The 19,796-nt window shown below is 43.0% G+C and overlaps 6 protein-coding genes across 10 annotated transcripts; 4 read left to right on the plus strand and 2 right to left on the minus strand.

Annotated features, from left to right (window-relative positions):
- Positions 1–82: 82 nt before the first annotated feature.
- Positions 83–5,014, minus strand: rha (protein). The gene is made up of 6 exons (XM_018103224.3): positions 4,836–5,014; positions 4,321–4,775; positions 4,185–4,256; positions 3,770–4,124; positions 532–3,712; positions 83–466 (listed from the first exon to the last, which is right to left on the minus strand). Exons 1-6 carry the CDS (start codon positions 4,954–4,956, stop codon positions 256–258), a joined length of 4,395 nt encoding a protein of 1,464 aa, XP_017958713.1. The 5' UTR covers positions 4,957–5,014; the 3' UTR covers positions 83–255.
- A 79-nt stretch (positions 5,015–5,093) lies between these two features.
- Positions 5,094–10,223, minus strand: LOC108653179 (uncharacterized). Its single transcript, XM_018103528.3, has 5 exons — positions 9,979–10,223; positions 9,563–9,918; positions 9,422–9,505; positions 7,766–9,368; positions 5,094–7,708 (listed from the first exon to the last, which is right to left on the minus strand). Exons 1-5 carry the CDS (start codon positions 10,105–10,107, stop codon positions 5,450–5,452), a joined length of 4,431 nt encoding a protein of 1,476 aa, XP_017959017.2. The 5' UTR covers positions 10,108–10,223; the 3' UTR covers positions 5,094–5,449.
- Positions 10,224–10,242: 19 nt separating this feature from the next.
- LOC108653035 (uncharacterized) lies at positions 10,243–13,661 on the plus strand. Its single transcript, XM_018103317.3, has 6 exons — positions 10,243–10,492; positions 10,580–11,130; positions 11,188–11,409; positions 11,472–12,312; positions 12,377–12,928; positions 12,999–13,661. Exons 1-6 carry the CDS (start codon positions 10,373–10,375, stop codon positions 13,524–13,526), a joined length of 2,814 nt encoding a protein of 937 aa, XP_017958806.1. The 5' UTR covers positions 10,243–10,372; the 3' UTR covers positions 13,527–13,661.
- A 229-nt stretch (positions 13,662–13,890) lies between these two features.
- CHKov2 (CHK domain ov2) lies at positions 13,891–15,981 on the plus strand. Of its 4 annotated transcripts, none has more exons than XM_089265322.1 (5): positions 13,891–14,147; positions 14,236–14,738; positions 14,885–15,248; positions 15,354–15,545; positions 15,842–15,981. In XM_089265322.1, exons 1-4 carry the CDS (start codon positions 13,973–13,975, stop codon positions 15,542–15,544), a joined length of 1,233 nt encoding a protein of 410 aa, XP_089121448.1. In that variant the 5' UTR covers positions 13,891–13,972; the 3' UTR covers position 15,545; positions 15,842–15,981. The 4 variants fall into 4 exon arrangements, with proteins under 4 accessions (XP_089121448.1, XP_017953427.1, XP_089121447.1 ...); XM_018097938.3 differs by having other exon boundaries at positions 15,831–15,969; XM_089265321.1 differs by having other exon boundaries at positions 15,825–15,952.
- On the plus strand, positions 15,850–17,329 carry LOC149092221 (uncharacterized). 2 transcript variants are annotated; one of them, XM_089265318.1, is made up of 3 exons: positions 15,850–16,098; positions 16,177–17,043; positions 17,114–17,329. In XM_089265318.1, exons 1-3 carry the CDS (start codon positions 15,891–15,893, stop codon positions 17,314–17,316), a joined length of 1,278 nt encoding a protein of 425 aa, XP_089121444.1. In that variant the 5' UTR covers positions 15,850–15,890; the 3' UTR covers positions 17,317–17,329. The 2 variants fall into 2 exon arrangements, with proteins under 2 accessions (XP_089121444.1, XP_089121445.1); XM_089265319.1 differs by having other exon boundaries at positions 15,976–16,098; positions 16,181–17,043.
- Positions 17,330–17,906: 577 nt separating this feature from the next.
- Positions 17,907–19,556, plus strand: LOC108660019 (uncharacterized). Its single transcript, XM_089256149.1, has 3 exons — positions 17,907–18,150; positions 18,208–19,074; positions 19,134–19,556. The coding sequence occupies exons 1-3, from the start codon at positions 17,952–17,954 to the stop codon at positions 19,328–19,330; spliced, it is 1,263 nt and encodes a 420-aa protein (XP_089112275.1). The 5' UTR covers positions 17,907–17,951; the 3' UTR covers positions 19,331–19,556.
- The last annotated feature ends 240 nt before the right edge of the window (positions 19,557–19,796 follow it).

Here is a 19,796-nt window from a genome sequence, read left to right on the forward strand (position 1 = left end):
GATTGTCACGGAGATTGATCAAAAGGTCGGTGAATCGTAATCGGAAGCGTAAACCTTACTTTTACACATGATATCTTAGGACTAGTTGAATAAACTTAAATTTAATCACAAATTCTACATAAAATATTTACTTGTCTCAAGAAAACAGAAATTTTACGATAAACCAAATAACTAACGCAAATAAGGATGGGAATCCTCTGAGTATACAATCAATTAACCATTAATCACGTACAATTTCGTTGAATGGAAATGGGGCTAATGCATCCGACTGCTCTCCACATGATTAACAGGCTTATGCTGGTCTACTGCTTGACTGGAGAGACCGCGCAGATAATCTTTTAGCAACGGCTCCGGCGAATCACCAGAACCGGAAAAGCTGAGCGCTGTGTTCGACCGGCGGAAGCGACCGAACTCACGCTCGAACTCATCAGCATCCTTGGTAAGAATACTCTTCAGATTGAGCATCCTGAAAGGAAGTAACGGAAGTAACATGTCAATAGGGCTAAGTAAAATGTCTTAACTTTAACTTACTGTGGCAAATTTTTTTCACTCTCCATTCTCTTCTCGTACATGGCCAGTTTGAGGGCGTGGACACGCTTGGCACTGCGCCGCCATTGCTTCTTGTACCGATCCTTGGCCTTGCTCATGTCCATGTAGCGCATGTTTTGTAGGCGCATCTCACTGAGCACCTCCTGCAGATTGTTGCCACTGGTGCCCTGCTGGCGCAGTTGCTCTATTTGGAGCTCCATTTTATTGATGCGTTGCTTTAATTGAATTTTCTCGTTCTCCAGCTTTGAGTTCATATCCTGCATATCCTGTGTGCGGCTTTCAAACTTACGCAAATGCTGCTCCAGCTCACCTATGTGCTGCTCCAGCTCGACAAATTTGGACTCGTAATCAGCACCAATATTAGTCATGTTATGGATACTCTTCGGCGTTTCATTGTTTGATGTCCGCTGCGATGAATCCGCCTCAGATCGGTACTGACTTAGACTGTCCATGTATTCTTGCGTCTTCCGCTGCATCTCGTCCTGCAGTTTCCTGCCAGTCGCCAAAATGAGCTTGATGCTCTCATTCATGTTGGTGATATCTGTGTTCACGCTCTGGTTCACATACGTGGTGCCATCTCTGGCTCGCTCTTCTGCAACTTTTTTGTCGTCGTACATGTGCACTGTAACCTCCAAGTGGGAGACAGGTGCAGCTGCACCCAGCTGGGATGGAGCGGAATTCTTCTCTTTTAGAGCACAGAGCTTGTCGATGACCGTCTGCTGCAACTGATTGACATCAGAAGGCACTTTAGCTGTCCTTTTCTTCGAAACACCTTTGCTCCCTATCGACTGCAGTTCAAGCGCCTCTGCTTCCCAAGGCTCGAAGGCTGTTGCCCTGACGGTGCGTTTCTTTAATGGTTTCTCAGACTGGTCGGCCACTTGCTGAGAAGTGGCACATGCTTCTTCTGCGTCCAAATATTTATGCAATGCAGATCGGTGTACAGTTTGCCGAGGCTTTTTCTCAAACTTTCGAGTGGGACTGGATTCCAATTCTGAGGCGACATTCTCAGTTTTATGACGAATCCGTTCTCTGAGCTTGCTAGTATTGGGAGTGGATTGTTTTGCAATAGGATTGGTAACAGGGTTGGCAATGGGATCCTGTGATTTATCACAGTCATTATTCTTTTTAATCAGTTTGCGCTCAAGTTTCAACTGCTCTACGAAGGAACTTTCAGTATTATTTTCAATTTTCAAATTCATTTCTGACACTATAATGTCCTGAGACGAATGGATATTGGAACACTCCCTTGTTGACACTTTACGCTTAGGCATGTATTCCTTAAAGGATTCATTCATTAATGAACTATCGATGTTTGATTCCATTTCCGAGCTAACATTCATCTCACTATATTCAATATTCTTTCTAATTATCGAGCGCGATGTGCGACCCAGTTTCTTTTTTTTAGGTTTCTTTGAGCTCTGAGAACACTGCTCTTCAACTGAGAATACATCTAGCTCTGTTTTGCAGCTATCTGCAATAAACTGTTCTGTTTCCTCCAAGGCTCGAGTCTGCTCCTTGCTTACCTCCACCCAGCGAGCGCTTAGAGAAAGGTCCGCTTTTGAAGTCGACTGTTTCGGTTTTGGTATTTTCTTGGGTAATACTGATTCACTAGATTTACATTTTTCTTCGAAACTTGGCATTGGTTTGCTTTTGTGTGCATTTGGCTTCTGAAGCAATTCTTCCAGCACATCCGTTTCCGTTGGCTTGTCCATGTCTGCAATTACGTTTTTGGGCTTTTTACCAACTTTATCTTTGAGAATTTGTTTCAATATCTGTCTAGCCGAGTCGGACGCAACTGCCTCTAGATTTTCCTGTGAAGACATATATTTATTTCCCCGTAAGCGGGAGGTGGATCCAACGTCCAACACCTCCAAGTGCTCTGTTTTTGAGACAATCTTCTTCTTGCGTATGACTTTTGGCTTATTTTCAAATGAATCATCCGTCGAATTTATATGTGAATATCTGTTGCTGTGATCATCCATCATTTCAGGTAATGTAGAATCTAGAAAGCTTGTGTTCCGGTCAACTGCTTCGACACGAGCTGCCTGCGCTTGGGACTTTCGTGTTTTGGAAGCAGCTCTTGGACTTGATTTAGTCATTAGTTCTCCTTCCAAATCATGGCTTATATTTTTATATTCTTGTTCCAATTCAGCCCAAGAATCATCTATAATACTGTCATCAATTGTATAATTCTGAATATTATTATCTGAATGTTTTTTTCCCTTTCGTTTTGGCATTTGCTCCCTAAGTAGCATTTCTTCTTGCAGAAATCTAGTTGCTTCTTCATCTATGCGCTGTAATTCCAGAATACTACTCTTCTTTGCACTATCCCCAAGTAAACCCCTGATTTTTTCATCTTTTGCTGCTTTGGATGGAGGTTTCTCTAAACCTGAAGCTGCTGAACTGCTAAGTTTCTGTTTAGGTTTAGGCTTAGGTTTTTTTGGGTCATCAACACGACCCGCCAGCCAGTCTTCCGCTCTGTCGTAGCTATCATTTTCAGCATAAGAATCAGAGCCAACATCATCATCTAAATCATCTATTAAATCATCTCCAGACTGATTGTCTTTATGATTCGGTCTTGTAGGCAGTTTTCTAGTAACAACCTTTGGATCATAATGATGGTCTTTATCTTCTTCCTCATTATTATATTGAACGGGCTTATCTATGAGCCTTATGAATTTCCTGCGTCGTCCCTGAGATGAATGTACAGTTGACGCTACATCGGAATCTTGCACTGACTCCAGCGGTATTTCTCGTTCATCCGACTCGGAAAGTTCAGCACCTACGTTCAAGCTATCCACGGATCCATTTCCAGAAACGGATTGCATTTCGGAATTACGAGTCCATTCAACCCCGTTATCAAATACACGATCTTTAGGAACTTCGAGTATGACAGCTTTGGTGCCCACTGATTGCATGTCCAACGAATCTTCATGCCGTTCCTGTTGCTTCAGCGATGGTTCCTCCAGCTTTTCCTGCTGGCTCCAGTACACCTCCTGTATGTCCACTGTAAAAGTGAAATCCATGATTGGCTTCACCTCACGCGCACTGCCCATGCGACTGAAGCGGTCGAAAGCAAAGCAACCGGTGTGTACAAATTTACGATTGTCCGCAAAGTAGGTGTCTGGCGGCAGCAGCTTACCGAAGTCCATGCGATAATTGGCTAACAGAAAGAATTAGAAGTAGAGCTAATCATCAGACTATAGTTTCTAGACCTTACCTATTGAGGAGCCATTAACATACATGTTGATAGGTAAATAAAATATGCGCTGGAAATATAGACGTATACTACGCAGTGACGATTTGAAGCGCAAGCCCAGCACGTCGTTAAGAGTATAGATATCCGCATGGTTCAACTTAAGTTCAATATTCGTGACATTGCCGACAAAGTCAAACATAACCAACACGGTTTCCACATCATCCAACTTTCCTTGGTATACAGATCTAACAAATTTTCTGACATTCTTGAGCTGTTTGAATTGCAGCACCACCTCGATGATGTCACAGTCGACCAGAGGATCATTGCCCACCTGAAGCAAACCCAACTGCACCAGCGACTGAACATAGACATTGGCCTGAGAGTATATGAGTCAGTAATTAGCAAAGTTTCACAATTTAAGTGTTATTGGATGCACCTGCGACTGCAACATATTGGCTGTGATCGAATGGCCGGGCGACTGCAGCGGTGGTGTAGGGCTTTGTTTCTCCTGCAGGATGAAGTTAATGAATTAAATGCATACAGCAGCTTTCCAATATTAGATCGGGACTCACTGAGCAATTAAATGCCGTTAGATGCTTGAAATCCTTAGTGTGTAGCAGAGACTTTTTGATGATAGCCAACATGAGCAGCACCTCCGGCTTGTGGGATCGAAACTCATTGCTAATGCAGATTAGCTTATGCCAGAACATTTTCAGCTGCTGCGGACTGTTGTTACCACCTGTGCCCAGAACTGGCAAGCCACGCACTGGTAGAAGCAGCGATCCAATGGTCTTGCGTTCTATACCGCCGCTGGCATAAAATGTGACCTTTACTGGCCGATGGTCCGTCTTGATACGTTTAATCCCAGCCATATCGCACTCCCATATACAATTGCTATTGAATATAATTGTTTCCGATGTGGCCGAAGGGGTTCCCTCAACCTCAAAGTCCACTGTGTTGAGGGCAGCATTCATAATAATCTGTTCCCTCTCCCCCTCCCTCATTTCGCGTCCATAAAAATTAATGGCTAAGACAGAATTAGAATTATAATTGCAATGAGCAGCTAAAGGGATAACAGAAAACTCACCCTCGACGACATGCAGCACCACACAGTACGTGTTTTCCATGTAGTTACCGCTGCCACTGGCATTGGTACTACTGCGATCTGTGGCAGGCATTGGACGCGGCTGCTTGTTCGATTTGACCATTTTCCGATGCTTAAAGCATCAAACTAAGCAATTTGAAACCTAAAAGAAATACGTTAACTTTGCACCTTTATTTATTAGAATTTAACTTATATCTGTGTATTTGCGGCTCATCAATAATTTTATTTAAAAGTTATATATTTTGTTTTTTATTAACTAATTATTGTTTATCGTGATACAGTTTACATTATAAGTCAACCGAATCGAAACACACAGCTTGTTTCGTTATGATACGTGTAACCATAACAACGGGACGTTAGGTTTGAGTATGAGTACTTTTGAAGTCTTCGATACTTTTACTTGCCATCGCCACATTTATCGATCGTGGCAATTTAGTGCGATTAGTTCAAACTTATCGGTGGGCAACTTGAAATTCAAATTGCCAACTTTTATTTATAATCTGAAGCTTAACTTACTTTACGAATTAGCTTTTTGAATGCGAAATTTACAATATGTTACATTTATTTATTTATAATCTCTTTAATCATAGGCTCACTTAGATATCCTTGACCTGGTCAGCTTCCGTGTCGTGGTGTCCATGTTGCAGGCGATGATTCTTCAGGGCTGTGCCCTGAATAAAACGCTCGCCGCACGTATTGCACTGATAGGGACGTTCGCCAGTGTGCCGTCGTATGTGCAGAGTCAGATCATTTGACTGAGTGAAACTCTTGTCACAATAAGTACACTTGTATGGCCGCTCGCCATTGTGGATGCGCATGTGCTGCTGCAGCTTGTAGGATCGGGCAAAGCCCTTCTGGCAAACAGTGCAGACGTGCGGCCGCTCGCCCGTGTGAGTGCGTCGATGGCACTGCAGATCGGAGGAACGTGGAAAAGCCATGTCGCAATAGTCACACTTAAAAGGCTTCTCGCCAGTGTGGCGACGTATGTGTATAATCAGATTGGATGAGGAGCTAACCGCCTTGCCGCAGAAAGCGCAGAGGAAACTCTTCTGCTGCTTGGCGCCAGTTGCATTTTTTATAAGCTTCTCTGAAGCAGCCGTAGGACCACTTGTTCCCGCTGCGTGACATTTCTTTACATGTGCAGTGAGACGATCCTTGCGATTATATTTACTAGGGCACTGTCCACACTGGAAAATCGGACACTCTGCGCTGGGTACCTCCTGTGCAGGCAACGAGCTTGCATTCAGCTGCGTTTCGCTGCCATCGCTGCTGGGATGCTGCAGCTTCATATGTTGCGCCAAATTCATTTCCCACATAAACTTGTAGCCGCACTTGGAGCATTTGAAGTGTTTCTCCGTATTATAGCATAAGACGCTCCGATGATAGGCAATGAGATCTGCTGAGACACTCTTAAAGATGCAGGCATCACAGCCCTCGTTTATCCGTTCCAGTCGATGCATCGCTTGCTGATGCTGATGCAGCTCAAACTTGCGCGCACAGCGCAGCTGGCATATGCTGCAGGTGTAGTGAGTGGGCGTGCCTGGTGGCTTACCATCCTCATCCGTTTCCGAGTCTTCCAGATGCAGCTCGTATCCCAGCTGATTGGTGATTGAGTAGTTTAGCAACGAGCCATACTCATGATGTGTGCCTGCTGGCGCAGATTGAAGATGGGTGCGCAGCGCAGCTATGGTGGGGTAAGTCACATTACACACCTTGCATTGGATACACTTCTGTCCATGGGGATGGCGGCTAGCATTGAGCAGTGCCTCAGCATAGGGCAGTTGTTCGGCGCTAATGCCGTGACGCTCAATGTGCTGCAAAAGATTGGCCTGGCGATAGAAACGTCGTGCACACCAGCGGCAACGGTAAATGCTCGACTCCTGGGCATGCATCAGAGTGTGTCGAGTGAGATCCTTTTGCATTTTGAAGCTACGGTTGCATTCCGTGCAGTTGTAACTCACGCTGGGTAAAAGGCGCGTCCCGTTCATCTTAATGTCTAAGGTCGATTGCTCGCCTCCAGCTTCGTTGTGCGCCACGTCCGAGTGCAACTTCATATTCTCGCGCCAGCGGAAACGCAATGGGCATTTCCGACACATGAAACGTCGGTGCGCGTTGCGACAGAGCGTGCGATAGTGATGCTCCAGCAGCTGCTCATTTACGAATCTCGCCTGGCAGTAGCTACAAACATGAGTTGCTTGCTGCCACGAATGCTGCTCCAGCTCATGGGCGTAGAGCTGATGCTTGCGAGTCAGCTTTAGCTGACATAGCTCACAGCTATACAGTTGCCCGCTGTTGCTTTTGACTGTCTCGGCTGAGTCCGAATCGGTTTCTGTTTCGCTGCTGTCCAGGCTGAGTTCAATGCCCGCCTCGTTTGTAATGGAAATGAATCTCTCGAGCTCCACGCCTTTTCTCAGATCATTTTGGATGCGTTCGATTAGTTGCTGCTCCACCAATGGTTCGGGTAGTTCTGGATACAGCAAACGTGAAATCCCCGCAATGCTTTCTGGTTGGCTCCGCTCCTCTCCGAATTTGACCGAAAACTGATGGTCGAGCAAATGAGTGCGCAAATCAGAGATTTTGGTGTGTTGCGAGAGGCATATCATGCATTGAATTTGCTTGCAGCCATTAGGTCGACATAGTTGGGTCAGCACCACGGACATGCGCTGCAGGGTGGATGGAGCTTGTTCACTGGCAAGTGGAGCATTCGCCTGCTGTTCGCTATGCACACGCATATGCGACTTAAGCCCATCCTTGCGATGGAACTTGCGGTCGCAGTGCAAGCATTGGTATTGTGCCAAAGCCTGTGGCTGGTGCAGCCGCTTATGACGCGTCAGATCCTTCGGCCAGATGAACACCTGTAAACGAAAGGCAGAGGTTAGATATGAATTAACTTTCGTTTCATCGTTGCTCACCTTTTCGCATTCGCCGCACTGCAGCTTGGCCGCTCTGGACTGGCGTTTACCTCTCATCCGCAACTCCCGCTCCTGTTCATCGACAAATTCCGTCTGCAGCTCAGGATGGGTCTCGTGATGCAGCTGCACATGCAACTCATAATTGGGAAGCCAGTAAAAGCGCTGATTACACTGCTGGCACTCGTACTTGGCATGCTGCTTAGCACAGACACGTCGGCGATGCCGTTGGAGCAGAGCCTCAGCTACAAAACTCAAATCGCAGTCATCACACACGTATGGGAACTTTTCCTGCACCTCACTATGATGGCTTTGCTGATGCTCGAGCAATTGACTGAGACGCTTTTTCGTTTCGCCACAGAGGCAACATATGTGAAACCTACCGCTACAACTCAGCTGGTCTGCATCACTCAAGTCTGAGTCCGATGCAAAGAAATCAAGCTCCTCGCCGTTGCTCGTTTTGGCATTAAAGTATCGCCCATAATCCTCCGCCTTAAAGTCAGCGGCAATCCGTGCGCTCAGCTCCGATAAGCTGCAGTCAAGGCCGTTGGGATAGTAGGTGCGAAAGAAGGTCGCCTGCAGCTCCGGATGTATCCCATTGCGCCCATCTTGATGGCTAAGCAAATGGGCACGTAACTCGAACATGGTGCTCAATTGGATATCACAGAGACAGCACTGCTTTTGCTGTTGTTGTCGTTGCTCGTTGTGCTGCTTGCTACGTTGCGAGCACGCGTGCTGCTCCAGGTTCTGCTGCCAGATAAATTTACCTGGGCAGTTGGGACAACTATAACGCTTAAGTTTGCTGTGGCACTGCGTGCGTTGATGTTGCTCCAACATTGTAGTACACACAAAACCAATTTGGCAGACATCACAGCGTTGCCAAGACACTACGGATTCCGCCTGTGTATGCTCCTCCAGTGTGTGCCGCATAAGGCGATATTTGCGCGTGAAGTTGATGTTGCATGGACGACACTGGTATTTAGGCGATTGATCAGCTGCTTCATCGTCTGAGTCGCTAAGACAGAGCTCATATCCGTACGCGTTAACCACGGCGCAGTATTTGTCCAGCTGCTCACGTCCTCTGGCAATGTCAGCACATATTTGTTGTTTGATCAGATCCAGGTCAACCTGTTGCTGCTCTTTAGTAAACTGTTCTCTGATAACGTCGCTCTCCAGACTCAGTTTAGACAATGTCTCGATGCTCTTATGGCCGGTCATATGATCGCGCAGGTCTCCTATACGCTGGTATTTCGAGCCGCACAGTTTGCACTCCGCCTGCTTGAGGCGGCCGGAGTTGTAGAGACGTTCAGCAAAACACCACTCGGTGCTCAATTGCGTGGCCTGACATTTGGTTGCACGCTTTTCATGCGAACGCAGATGAAACATATATTTGTCTTTGCGCAAGAAGCTCTTGCCACAACTCTCACACACGAAGGTTGGATGCTCGAAGTGAATGCGCGAGTGACGTTGCATGTCACGGTACCAGGAGAAGCTCTTTCCACAAGCCTCGCACACATGCCGTCCTTCTTCGTTAATTCCCTCCGTTTTAAGACGTGCTGGACGACCGCGTCGCCGTTTGATGGGCAAGGAAGTCGCATCGATAGATCTGTCGGGCAAGTTATAGTTACATCATACAATGCAAAGTTTTATTTAGCTTACGGTGCTTCATTTTCGCTATCTGTGTAGGTTTTGGCTTTACGTGCGCTGCGCCGCAGCTGCTTGGGCTTAAAGGTAATATCCTGTCTGTAAGCCAGTTAAATTTAATATACAAGATAATTATAAACTAAGCAAATTACATACTCATCAGCAGCATTCCGATTACTTTCACTGTCGCTGTCTGGCTGCCATTTCAGGGCTGGAATAGCCACTGCAGCCATGTCTTGCTCCCTCTCTTCAGACTCCGTCTCATCTTCTTCACTCTTGGCTTTGCTAGCCGGTTGCATGTCAACGATCATCTCAGTTTTGATGTTCTGCAAGTTAATGTCTATAGGCATCTCATCCAAGCACTGTGTCTGCAAGCCTTTGCGCAGCTGCAATAACAATTGCTCTTGAGCGTGGCGCGCTTGCAATACAAACGCATACGCAGCCTCCAACTTGTGCAAGCAGCCACTACACAAGTTCTGCGGCAGACTGTCATCTGTATGCTCCAGCAGGGGCTGCAAATGACAAGTTACAAGTAAATACCACGCAGCCTAATTAAATAGCTGTTTACTTACATCATTTTGTGTCAATTCAAGTAACATTTCAATTAAACTTTTATTTTCATATTTATCTGTGCGGGTCGTTAGCGGAAACAAGCTATCACCATGCAGTGTGCATGTGCGACAAATATCTGTCGGTAACATTTTTCACAATGCTGATAAATAAATTCTTTTTTAAATAAAAAACATTACAGTCACACAATGAGAATCAAGTGCTAGTGTAAGAAAAACATTGCAGCATCGATAGCCTAACATATCGATAATTGGTCAGCTGTCCGTGAACAGCTGTTGCTCACCAGTGTGTCCACATTAAAACCTACCACTATTTGTATATATAATTGGCAAGTTGATTGACATCTGAGCTAATTGGAGTTGTAGATACGATTATAAACTATAATCGCATCAAACAATGACAAGAACGTGCAGAGTCTGTGGCGGTACAAATGGACGTTATTGGATCGAGAAGCCATTTGATAAATACGCACATAAAACGTACAATCAGTTGCTGCTGGAGTTAACAAGGCTCGAGGTAACCATCTAGCCCACCACCCCCAAAGTCATCGAATTGATTGAAGAAGCACTTTACGTACCATACATATGTATGTTGTTGTTGCAGGTTGGTTTAGATCAAGCCGACAAGTTGCCGCCCTGGATTTGCCACAACTGTTCTCAAAGGCTAGAAAATGCATACGACTTTGTGCAGCAGGCTCGTAATACTTATGAGCTCTGGCTGCAGAAGCTCTCAACAGAAAGTCTCTCAGAGGATACAGAAACAGCCACCCTAGAGTGTTTGCGCGAGACTCCAATACAAATGCTGGATATTGAGGGTATAACAATTAAAATGGAAGAGTCCACTGAGCCTGTTACGCCATCAACAACGGATCCAACAAACATAATTGATCCTTTGATTAAGAACAGCAATGTGGATGATGGCAGCAGTGATGATGACGATGATGATGTACCCCTAAAGCAGCGCCGGGCAGCACAGACAAAATTGCCCATGCTACACAGGTGCAATAAATGCGACAAGTCTTTTAAATATGTAACCAATCTCTACAGGCACAAGCAACGAGCTCACAGTTCAACTAAGCCACAAAAAGAAGAAGAGATGCCTAATCAAACCGAAGAAATCTCCAGCTCAATTGAGGGCAAAAGCTGTTCGGCAAAGTATGTTGCTATTTATGAAATATCTGTCGCTTCACTTATTTTCTAATTCTCGTTTAGCTTGGATAGCGAGTCCGTCGATAATTACTATAAATGCGACCATTGCGACAAGTCCTACAAGTATATAATGCTTCTTGTCAAACATAAGCATAAGGCGCATGTCTCCAGCCAGATATCTTCACAGCCCAAAATAATTGAGGATAATATCCCAGAATCGCAGCTGCAGCGCTCGAAGCCGAAAAGTACAGATTCCCTTGTGCATAGCATCATTAAGGAGATCACGTAATTAAATGAATACTGTACACATATATATATACACATTCACGTAATGACACTTTACTTAGCATTCCGGATGAGGATGATGCAGATAGCTCTAGTGCAGATAATTACTACAAATGTGATCAATGCGAGAAGTCCTACAAGTACATTGTTAGTCTCATCAAGCACAAGCACAACGAGCACAAGGCGTATAAGGATTCTGATGATGATGAAGATGAAGCCACCTCAACGAGATACGCAACGGACACATCAGCCATGTCAAAGCCCTCACGCATCGATCGTCGCGTTAAAGGTTTCGATTTAAATCGGTGCAAGCCGAATGGATCAAAGGAAATTCAATGCATGATCTGTCTGCGTAGATTTATCAAACTTCGTGAGTTGCGTGACCATTTAAAATCCCATCCTAAGGACTTTGAATTCGAGGCTCATGGCGAGCCTATTGAACGGATTGCAGAGGGCTTTTATAAGACCGCCGTTGAGTCCACAGCTTCTGGCTTAAAACGACGAATTTTCAATGATCTCAAAGTGGGCATGTACGGCCGCTATTACTCCATAACGAATGAGGCGCGATATGAGATGAACCTGGACAGCTCCGATACGGACAGCGATGGTGAGGCGGATGTTGTGGAGAGACACAGTTATTCATGTGAGCTATGTAAAACACCCGAGACCGTCTTCCCACGCAAATATCAATTGCACGAACACCATCGGCAGGAGCATACCTGGCTCGAGGCACCTCATGTCTGTCAGCGTTGCGATGCACGTTTCCTGAGCGCTCAATTACTCGATCATCATACTCTAAAACTGTGTCAGAACACGCTCAAACGGTTCATGTGCGACAAATGTCCGCAGCGATTTTTCTGGCGGCGCAATTTGCGGGCTCATCTTGTCGATCACAAAAACAAGGTAGGTCTAAATTACAATATAGTAATATGTTGGTTAACCTTGGTCTGCATCTTTAATCTTGCAGCAGGAGACATATCCTTGCGATCAGTGCTCACGCAGCTTTCAGGATAAGAGCGCCGTGACCAAGCACAAACTAATGCACCACGATGGCAGCAATGAGTTGCTACCCTGTCGCTGGTGCACACGCACTTTCTATCGACCCGCACTTTTGCACAAGCATGTACAGAGGCATGGGTTTAGAGGTGAGGATCTTCCCTTGGCAGAGACACTACTAGCGGATGCTGCCAAGACTCCCGGACCAAAATCCATCTTATGCAAACTATGCGACATTCATTTCATTACGATTGGCGATCTGCGACGACACATCTCGATGCAGGCCCACACTGAAGAGGCGCACAACTATATGATAAGCACCGAAGAGGGCTTTGAGCTGCTTCTGGATGAAACAGATGAGAGTGACGATGAGGCTGTAGGTTCTGGCAGAACTTATCGCTGTGCTCTGTGCGACATGAACTTTCAGCGACGGCGCGACATGAGCGAGCACCAGTATTCTCTGCACACCTTTGACAAGTTGCCCTTTTCCTGCGAGCATTGTATTTTCAAGACTGTAGATAAGGTAATTTAATGATCTCCAAAGTAAAAAGGAAAATATGTTTTAATATGAATATTCATTATTCATTGTACAGACTATGCTGGAGCATCATTTGCGAACGCAATGCCTTAACCAGGAAAAGAAATTCAAATGCTCACGCTGTGGCTACAAATTCATGTGGCACGAAAACCTAGAACTGCACATGTCGACTCAACATTCCAAGTCATCTAGTCAGACACCTGTTACGACCAAGCGAAGCAGACGTTTTAGGTATCAATGCCCACACTGCTGGCGGTCCTTTGTTGTACAACCTAGCCTGGACAAGCACATACGCGATATGCATGTCGCCAAAAAGAATCTGGGCAAGAAATATCTTTGCTCATTGTGCGGTCTGGAGTCATTGACGCCCAACAAGCTGAACATACATATGCGTCGACACAATGGCGAAAAACCCTTCAAATGCGATCTCTGCGACATGTCCTTCACCGTGCACTATGAACTGAAAGTCCATCGACGCAAACATACAGGCGAACGACCCTATCAGTGCACGTTCTGTGCCAAAGACTTCGCCAGGCCAGATAAACTGAGGCGACATGTCTACATGCATAGCGTTAAGCGTTAAGCAAAAAAAAAGCCAAAGAAACTAATTACCAAAGCGAGCATTGAATGTTTATATTATCAAAAGAAGGCAAGCCTTTTGATGAATAAGATTGGGAGATGCTTCAAAGATGTATATAAGATAAGAATAAATTAAAAATAATAAATATAATGTCTTGGTGGTACATGTTTATATTCATGTCATATAAAGATAATGAAGCGATAAGACTAAGCATCATTCATTACATATACATACATATATTTTTGAAAAAGGTGCAGAATAGTTTCATGTAGGTATTTTTTCCATTGAGCTGAGAAATATTTGTGAGCAGAAGTTCGATCTCTTCAGAGCTTTTATCAGATGTAGTCTCTATTAAACGCTGAACAAAAGAGCTTTCGCTCAGTTGCAATTTAAGCTTTGACAGTATTATACACAATCGCATCAGAGCGATCCACATATCGAAATAACAAATGTCGACTGTAACTGCACCGGAATGGGTAAACCAACAGCTTTTCAGTGATTTACTGAAACAGAATTACGCAGATTTTGAGACAATACAAAAATTTGAGTGCACTTCGGCGATCAGTGGAGGGGAAAACTACTTGACGATTGTGCTGAGAATCAGCATTGAGATGCGACTGAGAGGTGGGTCAGCGTCACATACATACATACATACATAAAGATGGCAAGCACTCATCACAAACATACATACGTACAATATATTTACCACCAGATGACAGCAGCAAAGCCGAGAGTTACATACTTAAAATTCCATTGGTCAATGATTGTGGCGATGAGCACGACTTTCATGATTTGTTTATCGCTGAGGCTGATATGTACGAGCGTTTGGTGCCCGAGCTCGAGCAGCTGTATGCCAAGCATACAGAGCTCTCTGTGAGATTCAAGCCCGCTCATCTGAAGTTCATCGAAAACCCGCCCAACTGCGACTATATATTGATGGAAGACTTGCGTTCGCAGGGCTACATAAATCTGGAGCGTATGATAGGCTTGGGCCAAACGGAAATCAAGGCCGTGCTTAAGAAATTAGCTCAGTGGCATGCAGCCTCCGCTCAGAGAGTCGTCGAGCTGGGCGACTATGAAGAAACCTATCAGAAAAGCTATATGTCAGAGGAGTGCTTGAAATGGATCGAGCAATCGAATATAACATTTAATGTGCCCTTTTTGGAGTGCATGCAGCAGTATTACGAACTAGAGCCTGGTCAACAGCAGTTGATAGTGAGTAAAAAAGATGTACCAATTTGTCAAATATATATTAGATAGATAATGTTCTCTTATCAACAATTATTAATATATTTATTGTTTTCTTAAAGGAATTTAAGGATCAGTTCAGTATATAATATATTCATTGCTAATTATTTCAGACCAATTACACGGATCGCCTGACTGACCTGTATTTGGATTTTGGTCGTGTGAATAAATCCGAGTTTAATGTGCTTAATCATGGAGATTTCTGGTGCAATAATTTTCTCTTTCAACTGAATGCTGGCGAGATCAAGGATATTTGCTTTGTGGATTTTCAATTGCCGAAATATGGTACACCGGCTCATGACTTGTTCTGTTTGTTGATGACAACACCTAATATACACATTAAACTGGAGAAGTTCGATGATTTCATAGAGTATTATCATGAAGAGCTCATTGCGCATCTGAAGCTATTCAAGTATGCCAACAGAATGCCTACATTGACGGAATTACATGAGAATCTACGACGGCACAGTCTCTGGGGTCTGTACATTTTACCAAAAAGGATAGAGTTATATGAAACAATTAGATGAGTTCATCATTATTTTATTCTCATATTTTGTCCCATTCCATTCCATTTAATTTTAGCATTTGTATGCGCTCAACGAATGCTGCCCGTAACGCTGTTTCCCCCCAGTCCCGACTCCAACGTTACGAATTTCATGGGCGACTCCGAGAAAGCTTTGGACTTTAAGCGTAAAATGTTCACGAATCCCAGCTTTGTGAAGCAAATCAAGCTTATATTACCTTGGCTTATTCAAAGAGGCTATGTTAACTAAGGTAAAGCTCAATTCAAAGTAAAAATATTCTTTATTAGTAAACTGTAAAATAGAAATTAAATTATATCAAATAAACGACATGCAGTATACCTGCATTTTTAGCACAAATAAACTGGTTTATTCATAGTTAACAGACAAATTCCTTTATTTTTCTTTAGTAAATTTATAGGTCAAGAGTAAATATAATAATAGAATTTGTATTGTTTGTTTAAGTACTTACATTGCATTTTAACTGTGAGAGCTTTAAGCTCTCTCATATGCTATAAAACGGCTCTATTAGTTTCAGTTCTTCCACAGAAGTCACTCTGACGACTACTGATTAGTCTTTGTTTGAAAATCTTGAAAAATGTCGTCGGGCAGCCAAACGACCACAACAAATGATACAAAAGTCGAAGTACCTGAATGGGTGAAGGCGGAACTTTTTGAGCAGTTGCTGAAGGATACATTGAAAGACTTTCGAAATATACGATCATTTAAGGCGATGCCTGGCACCAAACCCGGTGATAATTATGCAACGGTTGTGCTACGCATAGAACTTGAAGTACAACTTAAAGGTCAGTATGATTTACAGCTAAGATTTATATTTCAGATGCAAGGCTCTAAAAGAAAATGTAAATACATAATCTTTAAAGATAGCACAGTAAAATACGTTTCGTACATGCTAAAAGTACCACTAACCTCTGAGGAATATCTTTCAACTTGTGGAAAGAACAAGTTCAGCGTGTTCGACATCGAACGGGACATGTTCATGATATATGTGGAGGAGTTCAAGCAGCTCTATCGCGATGTTGGCTTAGAGGTTGAGTTTGGGGCCAAGTGCTATAGACTCGATACACCCAATGAACATGTACTGCTAGAGGATCTACGACCTAGGGGATTCCAGTCAGTTATACGTAAGGCAGGAATCGATGAGGAGCATACTATATCAGTGCTAACTAAGCTGGCTCAGTGGCATGCCGCTTCTGCTGTTCGAGTGGATAGGAAAGGTGCCTATCCTAGCCATATAAGTGATGGTATGTTCAATGATGATGGTAAACAGTTGATAAGCAAATTGACAGATAATATGGTCCCATACATACTGGATACCCTTACGACAATTGAGGGACATGAGGCGTACTATGAGGATATCAAAGGCTTGGCCGGTCACATTACAGACAAAATTCTACAAGTGGGCGTCATAGATCCAGAAGAGTTCAATGTCTTAAACCACTCTGATTGCTGGCTTAGTAACATCATGTTTCGTTATGATAGAGAATCGGGAAAGCTGTTAGACTCTTATCTAGTTGACTATCAAATATGTAAATATGGAAGCGTCGCCATTGACTTGATTTCTTTTCTGTTATCATCCACTAAACTGGAAATCAAAGTAAACAAATTCGATTACTTCATCAAACAGTATTACGATCAGCTGATAAAGCACCTGAAGTTGTTGAGCTACAATAAAAAACTTCCGAGTCTGATAGACATACATAAATCCCTGTTGAAGAACGGAATATGGGGTAAGTTTTCGTATGCCGAATATGGTTTAATTACCTACTTTCATGTGGTCTGTTATTTGTATATATATAGGATATATGGCGGTGTGCGATGTGATGGCTGCAAGTTTGCTGGAAGAGACTGAATCAGCCAGCTTTGATAACTTATTTTCCGATTCGCCAGAGGCCGACGCATTCAGAACTCTTCTGTACAACGGCAAGACCTACAAAGAGCACTTAAGGATTGTACTGCCCTGGCTGCACAATCGCGGTGCTCTTCAAAACGAGACAATATAAACCATTTTCATTCGGTATAAAGGATTTATTTTTAGAATTTTACCAAAGAAATGCGATTACATTGATTCAAGCAAAGAGCACCAACTTGCAGATATATTATAAATATGAATAAATATTTGTATTTGCATTGTTTATTTATTTCTGTAGATGTTTTTATATGCTTAAATTTATTTGTTGAATTGATTATACATATTCATTAAGATGTACCAGATATGATTTTTATGTAGCAGTATAAATTCTTAGTCTCTGTCAGCGAGGCGCACAATAAACGTTGTTAGTTGTATTGCCATGCACATATTTGCACGTGCATTCGTGTTGATTTGTGTAAACAACAATTGACCTTCAAATATCCAACGTTCAGAACTCTACTGATTGTTCATCCAAATTCTACTTTTGTAGAAGCTCTTGCTGTTCAACCGGTGCGTTATTCTCATTACAATTGTAACAATTGCTTTAATCAAACAAATTTTTTATGATAAGCAGAATCCGTTATATCAATCCAAACGCTTGATGAGCTTTAAGCTCTTTTAAAATGAATTGTATATAAGCAGGAAACTAAGCTAACAGCTGCAGTTCTCCCACAGAATTTACACTGATTGCATCGGATTACAATTGGTTATTGAATACTGTGAACAATGTCCATCTGTCAAACAACAAATGAATCAAAAGTCGACGTGCCCGAATGGGTAAAAGCCGATCTTTTTGTACCCTTACTTCGGGATACATTGAAAGATTTTCAAAATATCCGATCATTCAAGGCGATGCCTGGCACCAAACCCGGTGAAAACTATGCCACACTTATGCTACGCATAACACTCGAAGTGCAACTAAAAGGTTAGTCAGCATAGAGCATTATAAATTATTCAATTCATATACTTGCGATACATGCAGATAGCACAAGCCAAACTGTGTCCTACATGATGAAACTCCCGCACGTTTCAGCGGCCTACCAAGAAACCTGGGGGAAGAAAAAGTTCAGCGTGTTCGACATCGAACGGGACATGTTCATGATATATGTGGAAGAGTTCAAGCAGCTCTATTGCGATGTTGGCTTAGAGGTTGAGTTTGGGGCGAAGTGTTTTAAGCTCGATACACCGAATGAATATGTGCTGCTAGAGGATCTACGACCTAGGGGATTCCAATCAGTTGATCGCAAAGCTGGAGTTGACGAAGAACATATTCTGTCGGTTCTCACAAAGCTGGCGCAATGGCATGCCGCTTCGGCTGTTCGGGTGGAAGCAAAGGGAATCTACCCCAGTCATATAAGTGACGGTCTTTGTAATGAGGATGGCAAGCACTTGCTGAACAAAATGACTGATGGCATGGTACCCTATATATTAAGAACTCTATCAACAATGGAGGGGCTAGAGGCGTGCTCTGAGGATATAAAAAGCTTGGCCGGTAGCATAACCCGAAAAATTCTCCAAGCGGCAGTCGTGGATCCAGAAGAGTTCAATGTATTAAACCACTCTGATTGCTGGCTGAGCAACATAATGTTTCTCTATGAAAAGCAGACGGGAAAGCTTTTGGATTCCTATCTGGTTGACTATCAAATGTGCAAATATGGAAGTGTTGCATTTGACTTGATTTATTTTCTGTTATCGTCACCGAAGCTGGAGATAAGAATAAACAAATTTGAACACTTCGTCAAACAGTATTACGACCAGCTGATAAAGCATCTGAAGCTATTGAATTACAGAAAAAGATTGCCTAGTTTAATAGACATACATAAATCCCTCTTCAAGAACGGTATTTGGGGTGAGTGTAAGAATAACTAAAAAAACGAAGTACTTTCATTTTTTTCCTTTAATTTACAGGGTATTTCGCGGTGTGTGGTGTGATGGCAGGCTCTGCATTGGAAGCCACTGAAACAGCCAGTTTTGATAACTTATTCTCCGACACCCCAGAGGGTGATGCTTTCAGAACATTGCTTTACTCAAACAACAGCTTCAAAGAGCATTTGAAGCTAGTTCTGCCTTGGCTATGTAATCGCGGTGCTCTGCAAAATATATAAACAACAGATTTATTTTCATATTTTATTTTTATAATAATTTCAAAAGCGTTTACAATTAATCAGTATATATTAAATTGGATGAAATCGCATTCAAATTGTCCCAGTTGATGATGACAAAATTGGGCTAGAAAAAATTTGAAAAATTACCACAAAGAGATGCATTGATTTCATACTTTCAAGGATTGGTAAATAAAAGACTAGTTACATGTACAGTTTATTAAATAAAAACTAGAGTTAAAAAAAAAATAAAATAAAATAAAATAAAAAAAAAAAAAAAAAACATTTCTTCTTGCAATAAGGAAGAATAGTAAATGATATGTAGACACTTTGAATTCCTATCTTATCTTGATTTGCTGCGGTGTATTGATTTAAGCCTGTCAGTTCTCAAATAATAATAGTTTGATAACTTAGTTTGATAACTTCAACGTAATTGTTGTTTCACAATCATAGCTAATCGAGCTTACTT

This window comes from Drosophila navojoa, chromosome 2 (genome assembly GCF_054131105.1).
Source record: "Drosophila navojoa isolate 15081-1374.11 chromosome 2, UAZ_NAV_1.0, whole genome shotgun sequence".
In the NCBI taxonomy this organism is placed as follows: Eukaryota; Metazoa; Arthropoda; class Insecta; order Diptera; family Drosophilidae; genus Drosophila; species Drosophila navojoa.